Source organism: Doryrhamphus excisus, linkage group LG17 (genome assembly GCF_037039965.1).
Source record: "Doryrhamphus excisus strain RoL-2023G ecotype Guam linkage group LG17, RoL_Dexc_Guam_v1.1, whole genome shotgun sequence".
NCBI lineage: Eukaryota > Metazoa > Chordata > Actinopteri > Syngnathiformes > Syngnathidae > Doryrhamphus > Doryrhamphus excisus.
In genome coordinates this window covers 587351-611007 of record NC_136373.1, presented here as the reverse complement: position 1 = coordinate 611007, position 23657 = coordinate 587351, and the positions used below count along the sequence as shown (strand labels likewise).

Sequence of the window (23657 nt, the reverse complement as noted above, 5' to 3'; positions counted from 1 at the left end):
AAATCCATTATTAGTTACATTAACATGTAACTTATATTTGTAAAAAAAAAGTCCCAGACTGAGCCCCTCAGCCAACATCGACCCAGTAATAACCAAAAATATTTTTATTTACAAATATACATAGACACTGGTTCATCAAACATTACTTGAAATGATTGGTGGGGCATTTAGGGGGGCAGCACTATGCAGGGTGTGGTGAGTTTTTCATTCATGGATTATTGGGATTATCGGCAGCATAAGACTTATTAGTATTGTATATCAGTCAATGACAACACAACTGACCAAAATATGCAGTTTTTACATGGAAACTTTTATTACAAAGGGAGAAAAAAATGGAAAAGATGGGTTGCTCCCTCTGGTAAAACATAACTGGGATTCATTAGCTCTGTCGGTCTATCAAGTTATACAGCCAGTTATACAGCCAGTTATACAGCCAGTTACACAGCCAGTTATACAGCCAGTTATACAGCCAGTTACACAGCCAGTTATACAGCCAGTTATACAGCCAGTTATACAGCCATTTCTCAAACTTTGGGACCCCAGCAAACCATAGTGGGAGGCATTATCCACAAATGGCAAACCTTCCCAAGAGTGACTGACCAACCCAAATTACCTCAAGAGCACAATGACAATTCTTCCAAGAGGTCACAAAAGACCCCACAACGGTGCCTCAGTTATGGCTGAGTTCCAAAGAGAAAACCATCGCTAAATAAAAATAACATTATGGCTCGTCTCAAAACATGTTGATGTTTCCTGAGATCTTTGGGGAAATACTCTGTGGTCTGACAGTAAAAGTTGTCCAATATTTCATACCAGCAGTAAAATATGGTGGTGGCAGTGTGATGGTCTGGGGCTGTTTTGCTGCTTCAGGACCAGGAGGAATTCTACCAAAAATCACTAAAGTAGTGAAAAATGTCCGGTCATCTGTTGGTGACCTCAAGCTGAAACCAACTTAGGTTCTGCAGCACTACAATGATCCAAAACACACCAGCAAGTCCACCTCCGAATGGCTGAAGAACAACCAAATGAAGATTTAGGAGTGGTCTGGTCAAAGTCCTGACCTGAACCCGATTGAGATGTTGTGGCGTGACCTTAAAAAGGGGGTCCACGCTTGAAAACCCTCCAGTGGGGCTGAATGGCAACAATTCTGCAAAGATGATGAGTCAAAATTCCTCAAACTCTTGATTGCGGTTTCTGCTGCTAAGGTTGGTCCAACCACTTATTAAGTTTAGGGGGGGGCTCTGTCACACAGGGCCCAGGAGGTTATATTTTTTCTCCCTTAATAATAATAGGTTTCATGAAAAACTGCATTTTGTGTTCAGTTGTGTTGTCATTGACTGATATTTAAATTAATTTGATGATCGGACAATTTTCTCGGACAGTTCTGTGTTTGCGACCAAGCGAAACATCGACATTTTGACGTCAGCCTCGTCTTCAACCTTTGACACTAAGAGCAGCAACAAAAGTCAAGAAACAAACATCCGACATCTCTACATCCGGAGTCCCAAATATGTGAGGAAAGCCGTGCAGGACGGCGGCGTGACCTACTTGCACACGCTGACCCATTCCGAGACGCGACATTCCTCACACAGCACGTAGCAGCACCAGTGGAAGCTGCAGTTGCAGCGTTGGCTGCGCGTTTCCTTCATGATGTTGTGTCCTCGGCCACAGCAAAGCGAGCCGCAGCCGTCCGTGCCGTGGCTTGTTTTGTTGCAGATCCGTCCCTGCGTGCCCGGAGAGTCTAAGGACTCGTCACGCTCACAAAAGTCAGGGGACTTTTCGAAGTAGACCAACTCTCTGGATACGCTTTGACGACGACCGCCGGTCAGTTCGTCCATTCTCCTGCGGTCGCCGTTCCTTTTTCGGGTATTGAAGACCCCGTTGTTCTTGTTCTGGGAGTTGACCAAGATGGCTGACAGGAATTTTTTCTTGAGGATCGAACCTACGAGCCGAAACTCTGGTAAAACGTGCCAACAGGTCTTGAACTGGCAGCTCCCCGACGTGCCGTGACACTTGCATCTCCTTTTCACGTTGTCAGCCACGATCTGTGTGAGGAAAGATGGCGGAACGTCAGATATGCCGGGGTGTCCCTTGGGAATGATGGATACGAGATTCCTGCCCGTATTACAGCTGTCACTCTACATTGAAGACTCTAAGATATGGAAAATACTGAAAATAGTAATATACTAAAAATAGCAAAAAGAATAAAAAAGAGGCTGTTCCCACTAAACTGGAATTCTGTCTTGATAGTCCGAGCCATTCCAAGATTGATTGGCTGATTCAAATGTGACTTCCATGCAACATAAGGTTAAAAACGTACGCTCACCTGTCGTCCCACTCGATTGTTATGTATCCTCATCCGAGCGTGGATGTCTCTGGAAGCTGCCTGCAAGTCCAGCCACTCCCGGGCAAAACGCTCCCCAAAACGGAAGTCATGACGGCAGCCCCCCCACTCCCAGGTCTCCTGCACGGAGGTCAGCTCATCCTGAAAAGGCTTGAGCAGCGCAGCGTGTCGGCCGGAGTGAAGGTCGGTGGGCAGATTGGTGTGAGGACCTGAGCTCAGCGAACCCACGTTCATCTCCAGGACATCTTTCCGTAGCGTCTGCATCTGCATCTCCATCTGCATCTCCATCTGCATCTGCGTGAGCTTCAGACGGAGCTTGTCGTCATCCTGGCGACGCTTCTTGCCCTCGCAGCTGCACCCCCGCAGCTTGCCCACGCTGCAGGCCGAACTCACCGAGTGGGCCACGCCCGCCGACAGCAACGCCATGGAGAAGGCGCTCTCGCGGAAACCTTGTGGAGCAAATCCACACGGTGAAGTACTGCTCGTTGGTGCAGGTACAAATATGCAAAACAATTATGTCATTATTTTGACTTTCTTATGTCAAAATTTCAACTTTTGTATCTCATAACTTTGACTTTTTATCTCATAATCATAAATATGTCTTTTTATCTCATAATTTTGACTTTTTATCTCATAATTATGACCTTTTATCTAATAATTATGATCTTTTATTTCACAATTATGTCTTTTTATCTCATAATTTTGACTTTTTATCTCATAATTTCGACTTCTTGTGTCATAATTTTGACTTTTATCTAATAATTTCGACTTTTTATCTCATAATTATGACCTTTTATCTAATAACTATGATCTTTTTTTCATAATTATGTCTTATCTCATAATTTTGACTTTTTGTCTCATAATTTTGACTTTGTGTCTCATAATTTTGACTTTTAACTCATAATTTCGACTTTTTGTCTCATAATTTTGACTTTTATGTAATAATTTTGACTTTTCATCTCATAATTTCGACTTTTTGTCTAATAATGTTGACTTTTTATCTCATAATTATGACCTTTTATCTCATAATAATGTCTTTTTATCTCATAATTTCGACTTTTTGTCTAATAATGTTGACTTTTTATCTCATAATTATGACCTTTTATCTCATAATTATGATATTTTTATCTCATAATTTCGACTTTTTATCTCATAATTATGACTTTCTTGTCTTACAATTTTGACCTTTTATCTAATAATTATGACCTTTTATCTAATAATTTGACCTTTTATCTCATAACCATGACTTCCCATTGGAATAAATCCTATATTCCAGTGGCGGGAACGTGCTTCCAACCAAACGGTCCAGGAAGCCTACAGTTCTTCCCTCACCCCGGTTGAGGATGTCGCTGTAGTGCAGCAGCCTGCCGAGGGCCTCCAGGGTGGAGCAGTTCCACCGCTGGTCCCGGAGCTGATGCCGGCACTCGTGGACGGCCAGCTGGATGCCCTGCAGGGCCGAGGCCGTCACGTCGGGTCTCCGTGCGCACATCCTCATCTGACGCTTGCTGAGGCCGGACAGCCGCAGGCACACCGAGTTGGGGCTCGACACCGGATCTCCTGCCGCCTTCAGGCTGAGGATGTCATTACACATCACCCTGGAGGAGGACGACCAGAAGTTATAATTAGAGATCGCTGCTAAACAATAAGTTGATAAATATAACATATTTTATATTTCTTTACTTTTGTTTTATTTGTGTGGTTTCAATTATCTCTTGAAATATCTCTCTTGAAGTGGACGAATGGATGGATAGATATGAAAGTCAAATCATAATCAAAAAGTACAATCTTCATAGAGGAACTTTGTCTTATAGCTGACGATTTTTAACCCAAATCCTACATTTAATCTCAATAACACCACAACCATAATGTGATCATAATGTGTCAAGTGCACTTACGTCAAGGCAGGTACAAATAACAACGCTGTCGCCAAAATCGGGCATCTTTCCAAGCGGAATTTGTTTGATAATTCCATTTCCTGTCGCGTCGTGACATTAAAACGCCAGTAAAGATGACGACTTTTGGATCGGTGCGCCGCCAAAGGAGCGGAGAGCGAAGACAAGAGAGCGAGAGGAGCAGCGTCGAGCAACACAGGAGGAGGAGAAGGGAGGGAGCTAAAGAGGAGGCCCCGCAGGCAGATGTTTGCTAAATATTAGCTGATATTAAAGCTGGATTGGCAAAGCATGTGGTTATTATGTCATAACGATGCTCTGGAACAGCAACAAAAATAAAAATACTATTAAAATAAAGTTTTGAAATGAATGAAAGTCTGCTCAATTTACACTTTGGGCCGTGAACGCAACACTTTACAGTAGTTTACAGTAACTATGAAAATTGCTGCCATTTATATTAGCTAAAGGACACAATTGGGTATAGAAGAATAGAAAATACACCGTTTCAAAACGTATAAAATACAAATACTGTCAACATACACGACTGTACTGTGTGTTTGTGTATTGTTGCTAACTGTGATGTCACAGATAGCACTAGCCTGCTTCCACACCAGAGGCCAGGGATCCGGATTTCAGCAATTCAGTACCAATTGTATATCTTCTCACGGCGCAATACTATAGAAATCTTTCCATCCATCCATCTATCATCCATCCATCCATCCATCCATCCATTCATCCATTTAGCATCCATCCATCCATCCATTCATCCATCCATCCAGCCATCCATCCACCCATCCATCTAGCCACCCATCCATTCATCCATTTAGCATCCATCCAGCCATCCATCCACCCATCCATCTAGCCATCCATCCATTCATCCATTTAGCATCCATCCATCCAGCCATCCATTCATCCATCCATCCATCCAGCCATCCAGCCATCCATCCATCCATTCATCCATCCATCCAGCCATCCAGCCATCCATCCACCCATCCATCTAGCCATCCATCCATTCATCCAGCCATCCATCCATCCATCCATCATCCAGCCATCCATTCATCCATCCATCCATCTAGCATCCATCCATCCACCCATCCATCCATCTAGCCATCCATCCATCTAGCATCCATCCATCCATCCATCCAGCCATCCATCCACCCATCCATCCATCTATCATCCTTCCATCCAGCCATCCATTCATCCATCCAGCCATCCATCCATCCATCCATCTATCATCCATCCATCCAGCCATCCATCCATCTAGCCATCCATCCATCCACCCATCCATCCATCTAGCCATTCATCCATTCATCCATCTAGCATCCATCCATCCATTCATCCATACATCCATCCAGCCATCCATCCACCCATCCATCCATCCATCCATCCATTCATCCATATATCCATCCATTTTCTACCCTTATCCTCACGTGGGTCCCGGGAATGCTGGAGCCTATCCCAGCGAGAGGCGGGTCCACCCTGGACTGGTCCCCATACAAACGGATATAGCTTGGATAGAGTTGAATATTTAGGAATCTTCCAACATGTTTTATACATTTTATATGAATAAAAGGTGATTAAAAGTTCCACACAGTGAAGCAAAAACTGAAATATGATATTTTGTAACCAACAACGTGCTTGTGGGTGTTCTGCCCAGAACAGTTTTGAGTGTTCTCGTTTATGTTCCCCTTTCTGTGAGATCGTGCGCCCGTGCGTAAAAGTCTGACTCCACTTTTACGCACAATCCTACGCTTGTCAAACAGCCGTCATTTGCAGCAGAATGTTGCTAATAATGATCAATGACGTCATGGAACAGCCCGGAAAGGATGATGCGAGTACACTTTGTTCGCCAAACAGCGAAGAGTCATTGATGGATGTGAGAGGACAGGGAGGGGGGGCAGGGGGGGACAGGGGAGGGGGTTAGATGCCACTGTACGAGAGGGAGGCAGCAGCAGGCAGGCGGCTCCTCACAGACAATACACCCCCTACGCACCCCCCCAACCACCACCACCACCATCAGAGACAACTTCACTTTGTCATTCCAAAGTCTTTATTCCAGTGAATGGGAATAATATCGTCCAATGGCATCAGGGATTCATTCAAATCCGACTCGATTCATTGAAATGTTGCATCTATTCGAATTAATCAACACGAAACAAGAACAATATAGAACGATATGAATGTACACTTTCATATAAAATGAAGTTAACCCCCCCACCCCAACACGACCAGCATAGTCATACCAATTGATCTAATCTCCTTCCATCCTTAAGCCGCAGCAATGAAAAGTGCATTAGCATTCTGCCTTGGTGTGTATATCTAAGTGGCTTAAAAAGTGATTTGAAGTTGATTTGTATATAAAAGGCTCCCCCCTTTATCCGGATTGGCGCTAATCTGCTCGGTGTCGCATGACTGCACCAGGAAACCCATTGGCGCACCTTCGTATAGGGTGGCAGCGTAAATGTCGGCTGGCTGTCATTAAAGCCTCTTTACAAAAGCCCACTTCCTTCTTTTACTGTCATCGCCGCAGCTCGAATATGGAAGTATGCAAATCGGCACATAAGCGTCACGCACGCACACGCACACGCACACTATGAAGACGCACAAGTTCCTGCGAGCCAAGATGTTTGAAATGTCTTCTATGCTCTCCTCTTGCAGCATTTAATCCCCACATTAAAAGTATCGGTGCATCGGTACGGTAACGGTTAGCGAGTTGGCGCATCCGTGGCTCATATTGCGCCACTGCGGAACACCACCTCCTCCGCTAAACTGCGTGCATGGAAGACCAGACGGGAAAACATTCCAACATGGATTTGGATGGTGACAACGAGATTCCACCAAAAAATGGCGCAATATAGCACGGATTCCACCCCCCCCCCCCCCCCGCTTTTCTGCACAGTTGTGTTTCCTTATTCATTGTGCGCCCTATGAAGAGCATTAACTATCCCTCCCTCCAATCCTATTGAAAAGCCTCCGAGGAAGAGAGAAAAAAAGACAGAGGGAGATGTGAGCAGCAAATCCCCTTTTTATTCCCCTTGTAGCTCTCAATAAGACAAGAATGTGTTGCCTATCTGCTGTCACCACGGAGGGGATCAAGTCTGCGGGACCGTCCCACGCGTTCCACGCACCGTGCAGAGCATCACTCAAAGGGACACAGTGAGGAGCGCTGCAGCATCCTCACACGCGTGGACTCCTCCACAGCCTGAGAACATCCATTCCAGTCGAGTCGGGGGAACTGGTGAGTATACCGGATGCTTGCACCTTGCTAAAAGACGTCGTGGGTGATATTTAGTTATAAAATCCACGTCGCTGCTTTATGGATGCGTGTTTCTGTAACGCTTCAGTCAAATGAAACATGGAAAACTCTTTTCCAGTAAGGGGGACCGAGGTCGAGATGAGGAGTTTGGATCTTCTGCTGGGAGTGAAAGCATGCATCCTCCTGCTGTGGTCGCTGTCTGGGACAGGGGCGGTCAACAGCAGCGGCCGCTGGTGGTGAGTGTTTGCCCCCCTTCAGCTCTGCTCTGCGTGCAAAGACGGGAAAACGGTGGCTTGGGCAGGGGAGGACCCCCGGAATGCTTGCAAACTGGTTTTATTGCAGGTTCTGGATATTAATATGCTAGTTTGGGCACTGCTCGGGAAGTTTTGTTCAGTGTAAAAAAAGTTTCTAAAGATATCTATTTAAACTGTTTGATTCATTGCCATTAGTGTGCATGAATTGACACTGTAGATCATTTTTGCAAAAAAATGTATTTCAAATTTTTAATTTGAAAATTGAAATTTTGAAAAAAAAAATTTTTTTCCTTTGAACAATTTGTGTCAGGCTCATCAAACATCACCTTCACAAAAGTGAAGAATTATATTTCAATAATTTAAGAGTTATATGCCATAAAAAACATATTTGTTGACATAAGGGACACGGAACAATGAACAACTTCCTGAGCTCTGCTGATATGACGAGGCGTTCAAGCACACTGCGTAACTCTCAGTGTTAGGCTTTCAGACACCAATGCAATCGCACGGTTTTTAATTTTTTTCACATACCCGCCTATGAGAATTTGCATACTTTGGGAACCGATGTAGAATCCCAAAGTGGCCCGTTCCTCATTCCATTTTTCTGCATGGAATCCTTGGATGATTGGAAAAACATTGGATTGTCCAAAAAAACCTCGGGGTCATGTTTAATTTGATTTAATATTGATTCATATTTTGTTATTTCTATAGAAAAACTAAAGCAACTGTAAGTCGGACTCCTGGTCTCTTTGCTCCACAGGGGTATCGTCAACGTGGCCTCCTCATCCAACCTTCTCACCAATTCCAAGAATGTGCAGTTGGTCCTGGACCCGAGCCTGGCCCTGCTGAGTCGTCGCCAGCGTCGGCTGATCCGTCAGAATCCGGGCATCTTGCACGCCATCACCGCTGGACTGCACACGGCCATAAAGGAGTGCAAGTGGCAGTTCCGCAACCGCCGCTGGAACTGCCCCACCACCCTCAGCCCGGCGATATTTGGCAAAATTGTCAACCGGGGTAAGTCGCTGTCGTTTCTCCATCTTGGGCCCAACTTGGTGAAATGTTCTGAATCTCCGATCCAACCTCTGTGTGCGGAATGGTCTGTGATTCCTTCAGGTTGCAGGGAGACCGCCTTCGTGTTCGCCATCACCAGCGCAGGCGTGACCCATGCCGTGGCTCGCTTCTGCTCGGAAGGTGCCATCGAATCCTGCACGTGCGATTACCGCCGCAGAGGTTCAGGGGGGCTGGACTGGCACTGGGGAGGCTGCAGTGACAACGTGGACTTCGGCAGGATGTTCAGCCGTGAGTTTGTGGACTCCAGCGAGAGAGGACGAGATCTGCGCTATCTGACCAACGTGCACAACAACGAGGCGGGCAGGATGGTACGCAACGCCGGTTTACGGTACTTGAATAGTGGTTTTGGTGATGGTGACTGGGGTCTCCTCTCTGTGCAGACCGTGTCCACGGAGATGCGGCAGGAGTGCAAGTGTCACGGCATGTCGGGATCCTGCACCGTCCGCACTTGCTGGATGCGTCTCCCGAGCTTCCGCACCGTCGGAGACTTCCTCAAGGACCGCTTCGACGGAGCATCCCGTGTTGTTTACGCCAACAAGGGCAGCAACCGTGCCTCGCACCGAGCGTATCCTCGCCACCTGGAACCTGAAAACCCGGCTCATAAACCCCCTTCCGCTATGGACCTGGTCTACTTTGAAAAATCCCCAAACTTCTGCTCCAAAACCGGCACTTTGGGTACTTCGGGTCGAACATGCAACAGCTCCTCCCCGGGCCTGGACGGGTGCGAACTACTCTGCTGCGGACGGGGGTTTCAGACCCGGGCCGAGAGCGTCACGGAGCGGTGCAACTGCACATTCCACTGGTGCTGTCATGTCAGCTGCCTGAACTGCACCAGTACTCGAACGTTACATCAGTGTCTATGATTATGCCGCAGGTGGGGATTATTTAGACGTATGAAAATCAGGACTTCTTAGAAATGAAATAGTTGGCAAGGAAAATCCCAAACATACAGGAAGTGCTGGCAAATAGAGAAGCTTTGAGGAAGCTACGCTGACAGGGACCCGCCCAAAGTCAATCAATGAAAAACTGCACAAATATCCAACCAGGGTTTGAGGAGGCATCGACATCGTTAATGCTGGAGGTAGCAGATAGCCGGGTAGAGTAGATCATCTCTATTACTGGACACGAAGGTTTACGCTACAAAACTTGGATTTATGTCAATCAAATCTTGTGTGATGTGGTTGCAGCCCAGCTTTAAATTTCCCCACCACATTGGCTTTTCTTCCGATTCCAGATTTTCCCGATCCTACCCCTCAACCACAATCGGCTCCTTTGACCAGATGCTAAATGTCAGCCGCTGCCGCCGCCCAGGAAAACGGAAAACGAGCAACTCTTGGATTTGAATGTATTATACTGACGGTGACTAGATTGGAATTAGCTCATACTGGATCATCTCAATCATAATCTCAGCACATTCCATAAATGGCTGAGGTATTCCATGCCAATGAAAGACCCATCACGATCACACCACATCAGCTAAAAGAACCAAAATTCTGTAAATATCAAAATGTATGAATATATTTATAATGTCATTGCTTGAATTACCGAAGAGTACAAATCTGGCATTTCTGTCAAGTCAATATTTAAATGTTTGAAGTACTTCAGCTGACATAAAACTCTTAAAAGGAAAGTGAGAGCACCATTTGTGTTTTTTTGCCATGCACTGAATACATACCTTTTTTTTATCAGTGTAAATATGAAAATATTTATTTTCCAGGGTTTTTATACTGCTATAGCAACAAGTAAGAGGAGATGATGTTTAGGGGATAAAAATGTCGTAGGTGCTACTTTTATTTGTGTTGTATGATAGAACAATAAAGTCTATATTTTCAATGAGTTTGTGTTTTTCCTTTTCCCAGCCAGCCAAGTGAACATAGAAGTCCGTCCCTGGGTGTCCTTAATGCTTGTGTGCTTAATCCTATTAAGAGCAGCACCAAAGCTCCCAAAACATCCATGCATCTGTGCTCTCCAGCTTACCCATCCACGTTTACAATGATGTCATACAGCAGCACACGATCCAATGCTTGCTTCCTTTTACAGTATTCCATAGTATCAACACCGCACCCTCCAGACCCGGGCAACGCCATGAACCACGGGACGCTGCATAGCGTTTTAGCATCACTATAGAGACCGGCCGAGGCGCCGTCCACAGGGCAGATGAGTGGAATGTGCCTCTAGAGGTGACATTTAAGGTCAAATAGTGGGTGATTCCATTTCATTGCAGAAAAATGAAGTAAAAAATTCAAATCTGAAGGCGTTATTTTAAGAAAAGGACCCAGGCATATGAAAGGTGGGACTCTAGGAGGGGTGGGAGGCAACAGGAGGAGGGGGTGATGCCTGTGGGATTGCTGAGGAGTCACTGATAATTAGCTCAATTAGTGACAAAGGCAGTGTAATAAATACCGACTTAGTGTCTGGGTCCCTGCTGGCCTCTCATGGCGCAGCCTGCGCCGGGGCCCTGGCCTGATGGACAATTCATTAAACTGACAAAATACCCCACCGTCCAGGCGTGACGCAGCGAGTTAGCACCCTACAGGCCCGTCTCATTGTTCTAATTGTCTGGGCCGGAGTCACTTTGTGGCCGCCTCCCACTTCATCCACCCCGCCTTCACACTCCAAGCCTCACAGAAGCCGCGGCGTTAATGCCCCACCTTACTGTTTAAGGAGGTGATCGGCAGGTTGGGAAAAAAAAGGCAGTAAGAGCTCCTAGGGGTGGGGCGGCGGCGGGGGTAGGCGACGGGATTAGCGAATGGAGGTTGCCTGGGAGTGCTGGGAGCAGCTCCGATCGGAATGTCGGAGAGATGAGTCCAGAAGCTGGGATGCAGGACAAAGAGAGAGTTAATAAGGAAAGATTGAAGGGGTTGGCGACAATGGGCCGCCACCCGAGTCGAGATGAAATTGCTTCCGAGGATTATTGGGAGCAAGTGTGAGGCTTTGTGTGTGTGTGTGTGTGTGTGTGTGCTGCCGTGTGTGTACAGGGGCAGGGGGAGTGCCGGATTGATGGCTGCCCCTCTGGTTGGGGAGCAGGGGACCAGCGGAGGCTAACCGGCTGTTCCCACAGTCTATTCTGCCGCGGCCACCTTTGACACATGGGCCTGCCAGGCGGCGAGCAGGCAGCCGTGGTGAGAAGGCCGCCGTCCAAAACAACTGTCACTAGACGACCGGGCGAGCTGAGACTCGGGAAGTGACGGGACAACAAAAACCAGATGAAGAAATGAGTTTCAATATCCATATGAAAATATCACTTCCCTGTCATACGGTCCCGTCAAGACTTGACTGTCCGGGAGAATCATTCCCAAGCAACTCTTCCAGAGTAACAGCCAGGCAGCATCACAATGACTGTGGCCTCCTAACATCTCCATTACTTTGTTCTCCAGCTACCTGCCACAGGCGACCAAGAGGGTGAGCGTCGTCACCCAATGCAACATGGCCAGGGGTCAATCTGCTCCAGATGATAACATACGTAGCATACTGAGCTATTTGTGTTATTTCGTATAAACAGTGCTTATTCAGTGGCATCACAGTTAAAAAAAAGTATTTTCTTACCGCATGGACGTTCAGATCAGGGTGGCCATTGTTAAGCCCTTTGTGATTAAGGGCTGTATAAATAAAGTTGACCTAGCTTGACAATCCATGACATAAATGTGATCTGACAATAACTATGCCAATATTGAGTATTTCTACTGGTGACTATGAGGAGTACAGCACTGGCCATTACAAAAAAACATAATACACACTTTCATAAAAGTTGTATTTATGTTGCACACATAAATAATAAAACGATGTACTAGTTTCGTTCTTTAAAAGGTGAATTGGTTAGTAACTGTTCTTCTTCTCTTTAGAGATGCACCACCTGCCCGACACTCCCCTCCTGTGGCAAAACAATGCCACTACATCCACATACATTATATTCCACCAATTCTACAACGGCTAACTTTGTCTTCCAATCAGAAATGTGTGGGCGTGGCTTTTCTTATCCTTACACTCTCTCCTCAAAATGTAATACCGTCCCGACATTATGGCAACTTTAGCCCACAATTCCTCATTTGTTGTCTCAGAAGGCTGAACAAGTGGTTACACACAGCTAGGAGACCGAGTTTGATTCCCCCCTCGGCTATCTCTGTGTGGAGTTTGCATGCGTGGGTTTCCTCCCCCATTCCAAAAACATGCTAGGTCAATTGGCCACTCCAAATTGGACCCCGCCTCTCGCCCAAAGGCAGCTGGGTAATGTAGTGTATGGCACAGAGAGCAGTCACGTTTCCGGCAACGCTCCAGCATCGCGTGATAGAATAGCTAGTTAGCTACGTCAGTTAGCTAGCAGTGCAGTAGCTAGTTCACTTTAGTTAGCTAGTTTCTCGTTTGATTTGGCATGAGAACACCAGCACAGTTAATATTCAGAGAACAGGAATCATTTTATCAATAAAGTGAGCTTTATTAACAGTAAAAAGTTTCCAGAATAACGAGGGCAAAGCATTTGTAAGGGCAGAAACATCTCGGATAGCAACAGGACTTTTTGAAATAATGAGGCAGTTAAACAAGTTGAACTTTGAGGTAAAGTGTTTTGTCATGTTACATCACTCACAAAATATCATATCACATGAAAAGATCACACAAGGAGACACAAATCCGTGCCTCGTTTCTCACGTCTTCACTTCACATTTTGAAAAATAGTTTCACAATTTTAGGTAGAAGCCGAGTGGTGACAAGCACACATGCTGTGTTCCACTCACACCCGCGTCTCTTTATTTCACGAACCAAGTGCAGTTTTGTTTAGTTTTTTTTTTTTGTCAAACCATCTCAAGTACATTCTACAAGGAAAAGAAGCAGCAAACCCACAATAACAAACTGAGAATACTGAGTTTGGTCTCATTCATGTTCCCAAAATCAAGACTAACGGAAAAGTCACTGTACTGTAGCAATAAGGTATTTGGGTGCCATAAAGAAGCAGGAGGTAACATATCTTGTGAGGAATATGCTGGATAAGATTTGGAATATAGCTGATTAAATACACCACGGCTGAAACAAGCAACATTAAATTTTCACTGGAACCCAACCGACTTGATTTCGAAACAATGACCTTGTTTCTTACGAAGCTTCTCGTAAGCTAAAATGATATCAAATCATCAGTCAGTGCAGCAACTTCAGTGAGACGGCGAGCGCACCACCGCCGCGAATCTGAGAAAGGCGGACTGTTCCAAATTAAATGGCCGACCTTTGTGAGTAGACAGCAGTGGTTTCAGTGCAGCAGAACAATCACAACAAAGTAAACGCCATCGAGTCTTAGGTAAAGACTTCATATATAAAGCAGATATTCTACAGGTGCAATCCTGTGAAGGTCAAAGAAACCCGGGCCTTCGTGGTCAGGGTTTTTGTTGGACACCTCACGGCTCATGGTCTGATCTGCACCAGTATTCTAAGGCTCGCTTTCAAATCCAGAATTTAACGCAAGAGAAAAGCTACTCCGCTTTCACGGTTTCGCTTCGTTTCACAGAATCCCCACGATATCACCGTGTCAGGCTCCGTGGACGCTTGCAAATATCCTCTTTTGGGATTTCACATGCTGTAAACAAGATATAGTTAAGGCAGTCCTTTCAAGCTTTTATCCTCTGACAGAAGCCCCCCCCCCCCAAAAAACCTCTCTCAGTGCATATGGAGCTTACCAAGGAATCTCATAGTGCATGGGTGTTCTTAGCAGGTTTGGAAAAGATCACCATCCTCAAGCTAGCCTGTGTGACAGTTTAGTTCAGGGGTCTCAAACTCAATTTACTTGGGGGCCACTGGAGCTAGGGTCTGGGTGAGACTGGGCCGCATCAAGTTTTCCAAAAAAAAACAAAACAAAAAACGCATTTATTAAAAACAGGAAAATATGAATAAACTTTGCTTTGGGTTCAATTTTCTACAATAAAAGCTCTGATAAAACATTCCACTGTTCTCAAATATCTTAATTTTTATTTTTCTGCACAAAATAAGATGAAAAATAAATAAACAAATCAAGAATAAAGAAAATCAATCAATCAGTAATAAATAAATAAATATAATAATAATAATAAAAACTTAAGAAAGCACATATAGTTGGTGGGTAGACAAATGATTTTTTTCAGATGAAAATGAACAAAGCATTATTAGAGCCCTGTAGACATGACAAAACACGACTATAGTCACATTTATACTCTTTTTATTTACAACATATTGCGCAACTGCAGGGTCTTGAGACACATGCTAACTCGCAAACTAGAGAGCTAGCCACCTAAACGGTAGCCTTCGAGTTATTTCCTTTCAACTTAAATAGCCAAAAACTTACCACTTCCACACGGATAGGGAGGATAACTATTAACAGTTATTTAACCTTTAACATGAACATGAATCAAACGTAATAATATTTTCTGGGTACATGATACCATACAGCATCCATATCAAACTTGCGTGGGCCGCACTAACATTAAACTTTCATATCAAGGCGGGGGCCTCAAACTAGTGTACTGCGGGCCACATTTGGCCCGCGGGCCGCGTGTAGAAGCATAGAAGCAGAAACCAACTAAACTGTCACACAGGCTAGCTTGAGGATTGTGACATTTACTTATTTTTCACCCGCTGCTGCTCCTCCCCTCAAGTCTTCCAGCGCCCCCCCAGAGGAAGCCTCCGGGGGGGAAGGGGGGGTTGAAAAAATGTTAAAATAGTGCATCCTAAGGACGCCAAATGCAATTCTTCAAATGTAAACACGTTGCTTTGTTTTCTACCTGTGCACACCAGCTCTCCATGAAGCAACTAGGAAAAGATGGCTGGTCAAAATTCATCAGCACCCGTTCCCACGCTTTTTTTTTTTTTTTACTTTGGGGGAATCCCCCACGAAGGCACTTTTGAAGCAAAATCACATTTTGCCAGATGATTTAACAAGAGAGTGCAATCAATTGCCGTCAAGAAGTTTGAATTCTCCAATTCTAACTTTTAAACTGGGGATTCTGGTGCAGAACAAACATGAGCCCACGACGCTTTGAGCAAAACAGTCACGCCCACCCGCCTCACCCCTACCTGCTCCATCAGGCCACCTGGTGCTCCCCTCTGCTGATGTGCGAGGAGAACTCGTAGCGGTCCCGGCTCCGGTGGCCGCAGATGTTGCACTCGAAGGGCTGGTGGAAGCCGTGGCAGCCCATGTGGATGGTGAACATGACGTGATCCAGGAAAAGGATGTGGCAGTGGTGGCAGTGGAAGGAGCGGAGGTGCTGGCCATCCCGATCCAGCACCCGCACGGTCTCCCTGCACGGGAACGGCGAGCCGGCTCTCCTTTTCACCGGGACGGGGGGAGCGGCACACGCCCTGCCCCACTCCGGGTCCATCTCTTTGGCCTGGCTGGGGCTGGAGGCGGGAAGGCTGTGGGACAGTCCCAGGGTTTGGTAGGGGAGGTGCTGGTTGTGGTTGGAGGTACTTATTTGCACTGGAGCCCTTGTGCTGTGGTCTTCAGCTGTGCCCTCTGTGTCTGTGGAGTCGGGACATCCGTTGGGTGAGTGGGTGTGGCCGTGGACTGAGGAGTGACCTTCACACCCTTCACCTGCGTCTTGACCCGACTGGCCGAGAGGCACCGTTGTGAGTCTGCTCGGGACTCCTTGAGGAGGTACATTGCTGTGGATGGAGCTCATGACTGTGCGCAGCTCGGACAAGAAGGCGGGATGGAGCTGAGAGAGCGAGGGGTTCTCCTCTTTCCGCAGAGAGTCTTGCAGTTGTTTCCCGCCCGACCCGGCGCACTCGGCAGCTGGCTGGGGGGTCAAATGCTCCCCTTCCCTCTCTGACCCCGAGGACAAATCGTAAGGTGCCTCGGGCAGGTCCAGACGTATGTGCTTGTCAGCTGGGAAAAAGACACCGGTGATGGTTGTTAAGTATTACAATTACAACTGTAATTGTACTGTAAATACTATAGTATAGTAACCTGTATATTATGATGCCCTTTTTGTTGTGAATGGCGTATTTAACTTTACTGCTTAAATAGGTGGATGGATGGATGGATGGATGGATGGATAGATCCCGTATAATACCAGACACAAAAGAAGATAAATAATAATAAATAATAATAATGTGGAGAATAAGTAGATGACATCAAATATGAACAACAATGTACAGCGTAATAATAAATAATAATAATTTTAAAAATCTTACCAAGAAACTTTTGTGGCGTCGACCTCTTCCGTTTGGTGATGCTAACAGCTAATCTATCTACAAAGTGCTGCTTGTCATCGGATGGCTCGAGTGCAGGTTTAGTCATTGACTCGATATTTAGTGACTTGACACCTACAAAAAAGGTGGCAGTTCAAGGCTAATTGATAATATTTGTTGGAGCAATCCCACATGGTGTTGTGTGTCACGTTACCCTGCTGTACTGCCTGGGTGTTGATGACCCCCTGCTGGTCCGGGCTCCTTAGGAAAGCGTGGCAGCGCTCCTGGTGGTCCTCCAGTGTGCTCTGCTGTTTGTAGCTGCGACTGCAGTAGCTGCACTTGAAAGGTTTTCCCCCTAGTGGTGAAGATACTGCAATTGAAAGACAAATAAGGTACTTTTTTTAATGAATTCTAAAAAAGCTAAGGTAACTGAATATTGAGAATGCATAATAAAATAAAGTGCATGTTACTTTATTCAATGACGTAGGCTATTCTTGACTAATAATGGCCTCAAATTCACAGGTTTGCTTTACAGTACATTTAGGTCATCAATAAGTATTTCCTCTGAGCTTTTCTACTAAAATCTTTTCTCGATCACTTACTGTTAGCACATACAGTGTTATGAATATCATCACATCAGCTGCCCTATAAAAAGATACTGATATCAATATTTGTGGATGTGGTCTGCAATGGAATAGATTTGCTTTTTCACTTCTTAATCGAGTTAAAACAAGATAACCAAAATATTAGGCAGCTCTCTGTATGATGCAATGTAATTTCAGTAGGGCTGTTCATTGATTAAAATATTTAATCGTAATTAATCACAATTAATCACAGACCGAAAGACGTTTTTGTGTCTTTGCAAACTGCAAACTATAAAAATAAACATCAATGATGTCAATCAAGACAGCATTATGATATTTGACCATTTCTGGTACAAGGAAATACTACGAGTCATTATAACGTTATTATAATAAGAATATAGCGCTATGGCACTGGATAGTACCTGCATGGGTACGTAGGTGTCCAGCCAGGGCGTCCCGGCGCCGGCAAGCGTAGCTGCAAATGGGGCATTTGAAAGGTTTCTCTCCGGAATGCAGCTTGATGTGGCGTAACAGGTTGCCCTTTTGGGTGAAGGAAGCCCCACACTGGTTACACTGAAAAGGTCTCTCACCTAGCAACACATCGGGGGTACATGAAAGAGATGCAGAGATTGTGCATATTTTATTTTTGGAGCTTTACGGTTTATGTTTGCTGGCATCTTCTCACCCGTGTGACTTCGCTTGTGCACCATCAGCACATTGGGTCCGATGCAGATGATCCCGCACACCTCGCATTGGAGCTTGCCACTGGCAAGCCGAATGGGTCCAGGGGAGGCGGGATTTGAAGTGGCCATCTCACTGTAGAGATGACCTTGTCCCACCCCAGCATGCTCTGCACTCTCGTTTTCTGGCTCTGTTCTGCTATCTCTGACGGCCCCTCCGTGGTTGGGCCGCGGTGATTCATCTTCACTGCACAGCTCAACCTTAATGGAGTGTGCTGCACGGGGGGGAAATACACATACATCCTTAAACCCATTCAAAGATTACAGCCAATCAGGCAACAGAAGCTTTTAAACTGACCGGTGAAGGAGCAACAAGTTGACACCTGACTGTTTGGGCAGTAAATGTCCTGCTCCGCGGATGACGCTTTACCGTTGCCTGAAATGGACAACCCACATCAGAATCTGATGACAGGTGAACAATATGTTTTATTTCTTATATTCTGTATATTTGCCTGATGCATAAGAGCATCCATTGCAGTCATCAGCGTTCATTCTTTCACCAGATGCCTGCATCTGTACAAGATTAAAGACAGGAATTAAATTCATTCATTCATTCTGTGCACTACAATGTGAGAAAACTAGTTAATACGAGCTAGCTAAAATGTACGTCATTGGGACACAGCTACTTTGACATTAACAGCATTGAAAAAAAACTTTCCAAAAAGTGTTCCATTTCCATAACTGACCTGTATATTAACCGAGCTGCCGATGTAGTTATAGACATCGTGAGCGACGTCTCAGCATCGCTCAAAACGCCTCAAGCTATCCCCTAGCAACGCAAGCTAATGGCGCTAGTACTGTTAGTTTTCAAATGTTAACGCTAGGTTATAAATCATGCCTCACGTGTGTATACTTGTGATAATACGCCGAAAAGTTGCTTAACTTTGAGATTCCACCAGCTACCAACAAAACAACAGGACAGACTAGCGCGGTGGCTACACGGGTTCTCAGCTTCGACAAGACGACATCGCTATCATTTTTTGACATGAGGATTATTTTCAACTTTGCGTTATTGTTCCGATCAATGAGTCTCTGAAAGCAATGCGCCTTGGAAAGACGTTACGGTAATATTTTAAATCATCAAAATATGGCAAGATACTGTAAACATCATGAATGTACTTATTCTTACATAATCATAGCATGTATACAAAACAATAAAACATTGTTTGTCTTATTTAGAGGGCTTTGTAGTCAAAATAGATGTGTGACAATGATGTGCATTGTTAGCTAGCTCATATTAACCCGTTTTTAGGTGTTATAACAGCATAGACCAGGGATTGGCGGCAGCTAGCGATTAAGCTAGCTAGCTAGCTAGACCGCCTAGGTTCTGGTCTTTGGACTCCAAAAGCAATACGGTTATAGTTTGGAGCTTGTTTTTGCCCCATGGGAAAGCTCCAAGTGGATATCATATACGTCCATGGAGTACTTTAATAGTATGTCTTGTCTTCCAAACAATATTTGTGTATGGTTGTTAAATGAACATAAATACATATTGTTTCCAACCTTATGATGGTGATACTACGACAGGCGTCTCCTATCTCGCCAGATGATTTGGAGCAGCTTATCAAAGAGTGAAATAATGTTTGGACCACCAAAGTTATGAGCAAAAAACAACCAAAATTTGACAAAAAAAAACTCCATTCCAAATAGACATCACCGTTATGGAGATGGAGATTGGTAAAATCTCATGCAACTTGTTCCAGACTCTTAGTCTTTGAAAGCAGGAGGTATGGGTTCTCTGAGGAACCTTCATGTTTATGTGTTATATGATAAATATGATAAATATGATATATATGATATGACACACGGGAGATGTAAACACGCCGCACCTTAAGCTCCACACCGGACTGCAGTGATCGAGGAGGGCGGAAGGGAGCGTCAATGTGCCGCCTTTGGCCGCTCGGAGAGCAACAGGCGCGGATGCAGACGCGCCAGTCACATCGGGGCACGGCTGACTGGGGGGGGGGGGGGGGGGGGGGGGGGTACGCCAACCGGACTCCCACGCCAACCGTTGACAGGGGAGCCTTTATCTCCGAGGGAGGGCGACTCCGTAGTTCATATCGGCACATAAACACCCTCCCTCCGGGCATATTTGCCCACTTGTTTGAGCCGCTCGATACGGCCAGACACGGCGTCTGGAGGGCGACGAGGACCGAGAGTCATGTCATCGTTGATGCGGCTGTCATCCACCCTTGATCCCATGAATCAGTAGTCGTTGCCATGCAGTGTTCAATGTTTCTAGCGCGCCGTTGCTATGGTAGCCGACCACACGACAAATGGCGTTCACCCGAGACAAACTCTCGCGAAAAAAACCCCACGCCGCATACTTCCAAATGATATTCGATAGAGGTTATTATAGTGTTCGCAAACGCCGAGCCGCGTCCGCAAACAGCCCCCTTACCTGGCCACCGCTCGTTGTTACCCTCTTTTTAAGTGTCTGGGTAGCTGTTTGTTTTCCCAAGCGACGGAAGCATCTCTCGGATTTTCTTTCTTTTTTTTTTATTTTATTTTTTTTTTACCTGGGAACCCTAAACAACTTCCGGGCCCGTGCTGGGATTCAGACCGAATAATTGCACGACACAGCTCTTGATTAACAGATTGTCGAATGCATCGATTCAAGCGTTAATGTCAATGCAAATCGATCGTTGGTGAAGAACAACACACATTGGGAGTCTGCTTATTTTACGGCTTATGTTTATGTTATATGTTTTTATGTTACGTCATTTTATTTGTACGACTGCTTCATGAAATCATACTTTGTGCGCAAATGTGAAAATTCGGAAAAATAAAAGGACAAAACTTTGCAATAGTAATATTAAATAGCAAAAACACATTAACTATGATGTTCTGTACGCTGATGTGATAGTGCAGTCGTGAAATACACCACAAGAGGGCAGCAAACTGCTGTTTTCCGCCAAAGAGCACCCACTCTTTCACTCAATAATACAATAATGTTTGTTTGTACAAGGATGTCAGGTGATATCTAAATTGTCCCCTGCTGTGCATCTCCTTTTGGTACATTCACACATTCCTGAGCCAACCATGTGTCCTTTTAGGAGGGGATAGGCATGGCTATGTGAAGCGGCGTGGCCTGTGGCGCCTGAGAAGAACATCATACGCCTGCTGGATTTTCACAAACGTTGCCTCGGCATCCTTACTCGGGTTGTGGTCCGGGTGCCACGCTTTAGCCAGCTCTCTATAGCCACGAGTTATCTCTTCAAGAGAGGCTTCTGATCCCAAGGATAACAACTGGAACAGAAAAATTGACAATTTAATTTGAAGACAAGTTTCTTTTTGAAGTATTAGTCTGTCTTTCTATCTAGGTATCCATGTGCAGACTTTCAAGCATTTATCCAGCAAATAACCCACTTTAAGGAATTTTGCCCATCATCCACAATCCTAATGTGTTTCCGTTCAAGCGCGTCTGTCGGCAAATATTAATCAGACTTTTCCGCCGCCGACTACTTTTCAACAAATGAGGATCTTATCTTTTTGAGCCTGAATAATCAATGGATGAGCCACTCGTTTTAAGAAAGAGAGAAAGTGAAGTCAATGATTTTTTGGGCTATAGTCGAAGTCAGTGTGTCCCTCCCGTTATGTACGTTGTTAGCCCACATGCTAGCTGTTTTTTGGTCTTGAGAAGGCACAAAAAAGGGGAAAACATGATGATGATGAAAAACATCTCCATCTTAATATATCATTATTATATAGAATACATACAGCCCTGCCAAAGACAATACTACTATGATTCACCTCTAAGGCCTCTTTTTCCTTCTCGGTGTAGTCTTTAAGCAGTATCTCCAGCATCTTCTTCCAGGTCTCTTCATAGTACCCCCCTCCAGTGAAAACGCACAGGATGCGATACGGCATTAAGAAAATGTACTCCAGCACATTTCGAAGCCAAGGGAGAAACCAGAAAATATCCAGCAGTGCTGCCACACAGTCTGACAGGCGGTACAATATGGCCGTGGTATTATGGAAAACACAGTACGCTAACGGGGCAGAGAAGGCCAGCCAAGCAAGACCCAGCCTGTAAAGCCTTGGACCTAAAAAAAAAAGACGATACTGCTATGAATAAATATGGAATAATGTGGCATACCTTTGAATATGGAGTCATTTTTGTCATATATCTCACCAAGTTCCTTTGTTCCCGCCCGGGGTTTCTTGTACCGGCGATGCTGTGCAGCGGTGAAACTGGCCGCCAGGCTGACAGGAAGAGGGGATAAAGCGCTGCCATAGAATATGGAGGAGGTTATGAGACTGGCTGTGAGTGTTTGTGAGAGATCAGAGGTCTGTTGGCCAACAGTGGACACCAGATGCACCCCCGCACCCACACACAGAGGCAGAACTATCAAGTAGAAGAAGCTGAAGGAGCTCAGTCCAATCAGAGCCACGGTGCCGAAGTAGATCCCAACACACACCTGGCCAGCAAATCTAACTGGGTTTACTGGTGGAGGCACGGATGTAGAACGTCTTCTGTCATTTTCTGCTTCCCGATTGGCTTCATCAACATACACAGGAAGACGGACAATCTCTCGGAACCAACCGATACCAAAACCTCCCAGCGTTAGCATCCACAACAGAGCATGGCTGTCTCTTCCCAAATAGAAATGGTGAAGCCCAAAAAGCCCACCTCCTGCCCAGAGGGCATAAGCTACCATAACACTTTTTGCCATTTGGTGGGAATTGTGGATCACACTTTGTGCAGGTGAGATTTACGCATACTCGATGAGTACCTGTGGGGAGGAAGCAAACAAAAGTCATATGGAACATTAGTGGTTATTGTATGTAGCTGCTCTATAGGAGTCCGCAACTCAATACAAAGTGCCCAAAAATTTGCCCAATAGGTCCTTTTTAAATGTGACAAACATGCAGAAAAATAAGTCGGAAGGGGAAAACATCTTTTCACATGACTATATTTGCTTGTCATTCACAATTTTGTGCTTCACTGGTTTATTACAAGCACAAGAAATACAAACGTCAGTATTCCACAACGGTCCCTCTTAACAGCACGTTTTTAGATATACCACATTCTGATCAAAGTACTCTTTACCCGGAGTTAACTTTCAACTAAGCCAAAAGCTTGGCCACTTATTTGATTATCGTACTTACCAAAATAGTTTTATTTCTTACGTACAGAGCCCAAACATGCAGGTCCTTTTGATAATAAATCCATTTCCGTCCTTTCTACAGTGCTGCATGTTGTTGCAAGAATTTGGACTTTGGATCATGACGGTGAAACTGGTCAGAGCTCAGCACGTGATAAACATCCACATTTAGAACCCTTGATTATTCTGATGAGATGAGAAAGTGTTGGATACTTCAGAGATCTCAGTTTCTTTAATGTACATCCATATAGGAACGCTATACGATT

At 45.2% G+C, this 23657-nt stretch overlaps 4 protein-coding genes across 5 annotated transcripts; 1 reads left to right on the top strand and 3 right to left on the bottom strand.

Moving 5' to 3' along the window:
- Positions 1-165: 165 nt before the first annotated feature.
- wnt10b (wingless-type MMTV integration site family, member 10b) lies at positions 166-4347 on the bottom strand. The gene is made up of 4 exons (XM_058085362.2): positions 4240-4347; positions 3677-3939; positions 2327-2793; positions 166-2045 (listed from the first exon to the last, which is right to left on the bottom strand). The coding sequence occupies exons 1-4, from the start codon at positions 4314-4316 to the stop codon at positions 1545-1547; spliced, it is 1308 nt and encodes a 435-aa protein (XP_057941345.2). The 5' UTR covers positions 4317-4347; the 3' UTR covers positions 166-1544.
- A 3265-nt stretch (positions 4348-7612) lies between these two features.
- On the top strand, positions 7613-10616 carry wnt1 (wingless-type MMTV integration site family, member 1). The gene is made up of 4 exons (XM_058085364.2): positions 7613-7725; positions 8504-8757; positions 8857-9122; positions 9195-10616. Exons 1-4 carry the CDS (start codon positions 7628-7630, stop codon positions 9675-9677), a joined length of 1101 nt encoding a protein of 366 aa, XP_057941347.1. The 5' UTR covers positions 7613-7627; the 3' UTR covers positions 9678-10616.
- A 4854-nt stretch (positions 10617-15470) lies between these two features.
- Positions 15471-20798, bottom strand: ikzf4 (IKAROS family zinc finger 4). 2 transcript variants are annotated; one of them, XM_058084612.2, is made up of 8 exons: positions 20685-20798; positions 18736-18796; positions 18582-18659; positions 18229-18498; positions 17966-18133; positions 17174-17329; positions 16963-17094; positions 15471-16654 (listed from the first exon to the last, which is right to left on the bottom strand). In XM_058084612.2, exons 2-8 carry the CDS (start codon positions 18794-18796, stop codon positions 15852-15854), a joined length of 1668 nt encoding a protein of 555 aa, XP_057940595.2. In that variant the 5' UTR covers positions 20685-20798; the 3' UTR covers positions 15471-15851. The 2 variants fall into 2 exon arrangements, with proteins under 2 accessions (XP_057940595.2, XP_057941637.2); XM_058085654.2 differs by lacking the exon at positions 20685-20798 and adding an exon at positions 20113-20241.
- Positions 20799-20987: 189 nt separating this feature from the next.
- On the bottom strand, positions 20988-23499 carry dnajc22 (DnaJ (Hsp40) homolog, subfamily C, member 22). Its single transcript, XM_058084617.2, has 4 exons — positions 23396-23499; positions 22419-23019; positions 22037-22329; positions 20988-21532 (listed from the first exon to the last, which is right to left on the bottom strand). The coding sequence occupies exons 2-4, from the start codon at positions 22957-22959 to the stop codon at positions 21356-21358; spliced, it is 1011 nt and encodes a 336-aa protein (XP_057940600.2). The 5' UTR covers positions 22960-23019; positions 23396-23499; the 3' UTR covers positions 20988-21355.
- Between the last annotated feature and the right edge of the window lie 158 nt (positions 23500-23657).

Coding starts and splice junctions, on each gene's coding strand:
- dnajc22 (XM_058084617.2), bottom strand. CDS start 22,959: ATGGCAAAAAGTGTTATGGTAGCTTATGCCCTCTGGGCAGGAGGTGGG. Junction 22,330..22,418: donor GGCGGGAACAAAGGAACTTG/GTGAGATATATG, acceptor TTTTTTTTTTAG/GTCCAAGGCTTTACAGGCTG. Junction 21,533..22,036: donor AGGAAAAAGAGGCCTTAGAG/GTGAATCATAGT, acceptor TTTCTGTTCCAG/TTGTTATCCTTGGGATCAGA.
- wnt10b (XM_058085362.2), bottom strand. CDS start 4,316: ATGGAATTATCAAACAAATTCCGCTTGGAAAGATGCCCGATTTTGGCG. Junction 3,940..4,239: donor TTATTTGTACCTGCCTTGAC/GTAAGTGCACTT, acceptor GTCCTCCTCCAG/GGTGATGTGTAATGACATCC. Junction 2,046..2,326: donor ACAATCGAGTGGGACGACAG/GTGAGCGTACGT, acceptor TTCCTCACACAG/ATCGTGGCTGACAACGTGAA.
- ikzf4 (XM_058084612.2), bottom strand. CDS start 18,796: ATGCAGGCATCTGGTGAAAGAATGAACGCTGATGACTGCAATGGATGC. Junction 18,134..18,228: donor GCACAAGCGAAGTCACACGG/GTGAGAAGATGC, acceptor ATGTGTTGCTAG/GTGAGAGACCTTTTCAGTGT. Junction 16,655..16,962: donor GACGCCACAAAAGTTTCTTG/GTAAGATTTTTA, acceptor TCTTTTTCCCAG/CTGACAAGCACATACGTCTG.
- wnt1 (XM_058085364.2), top strand. CDS start 7,628: ATGAGGAGTTTGGATCTTCTGCTGGGAGTGAAAGCATGCATCCTCCTG. Junction 8,758..8,856: donor TGGCAAAATTGTCAACCGGG/GTAAGTCGCTGT, acceptor TGATTCCTTCAG/GTTGCAGGGAGACCGCCTTC. Junction 9,123..9,194: donor ACAACGAGGCGGGCAGGATG/GTACGCAACGCC, acceptor CTCTCTGTGCAG/ACCGTGTCCACGGAGATGCG.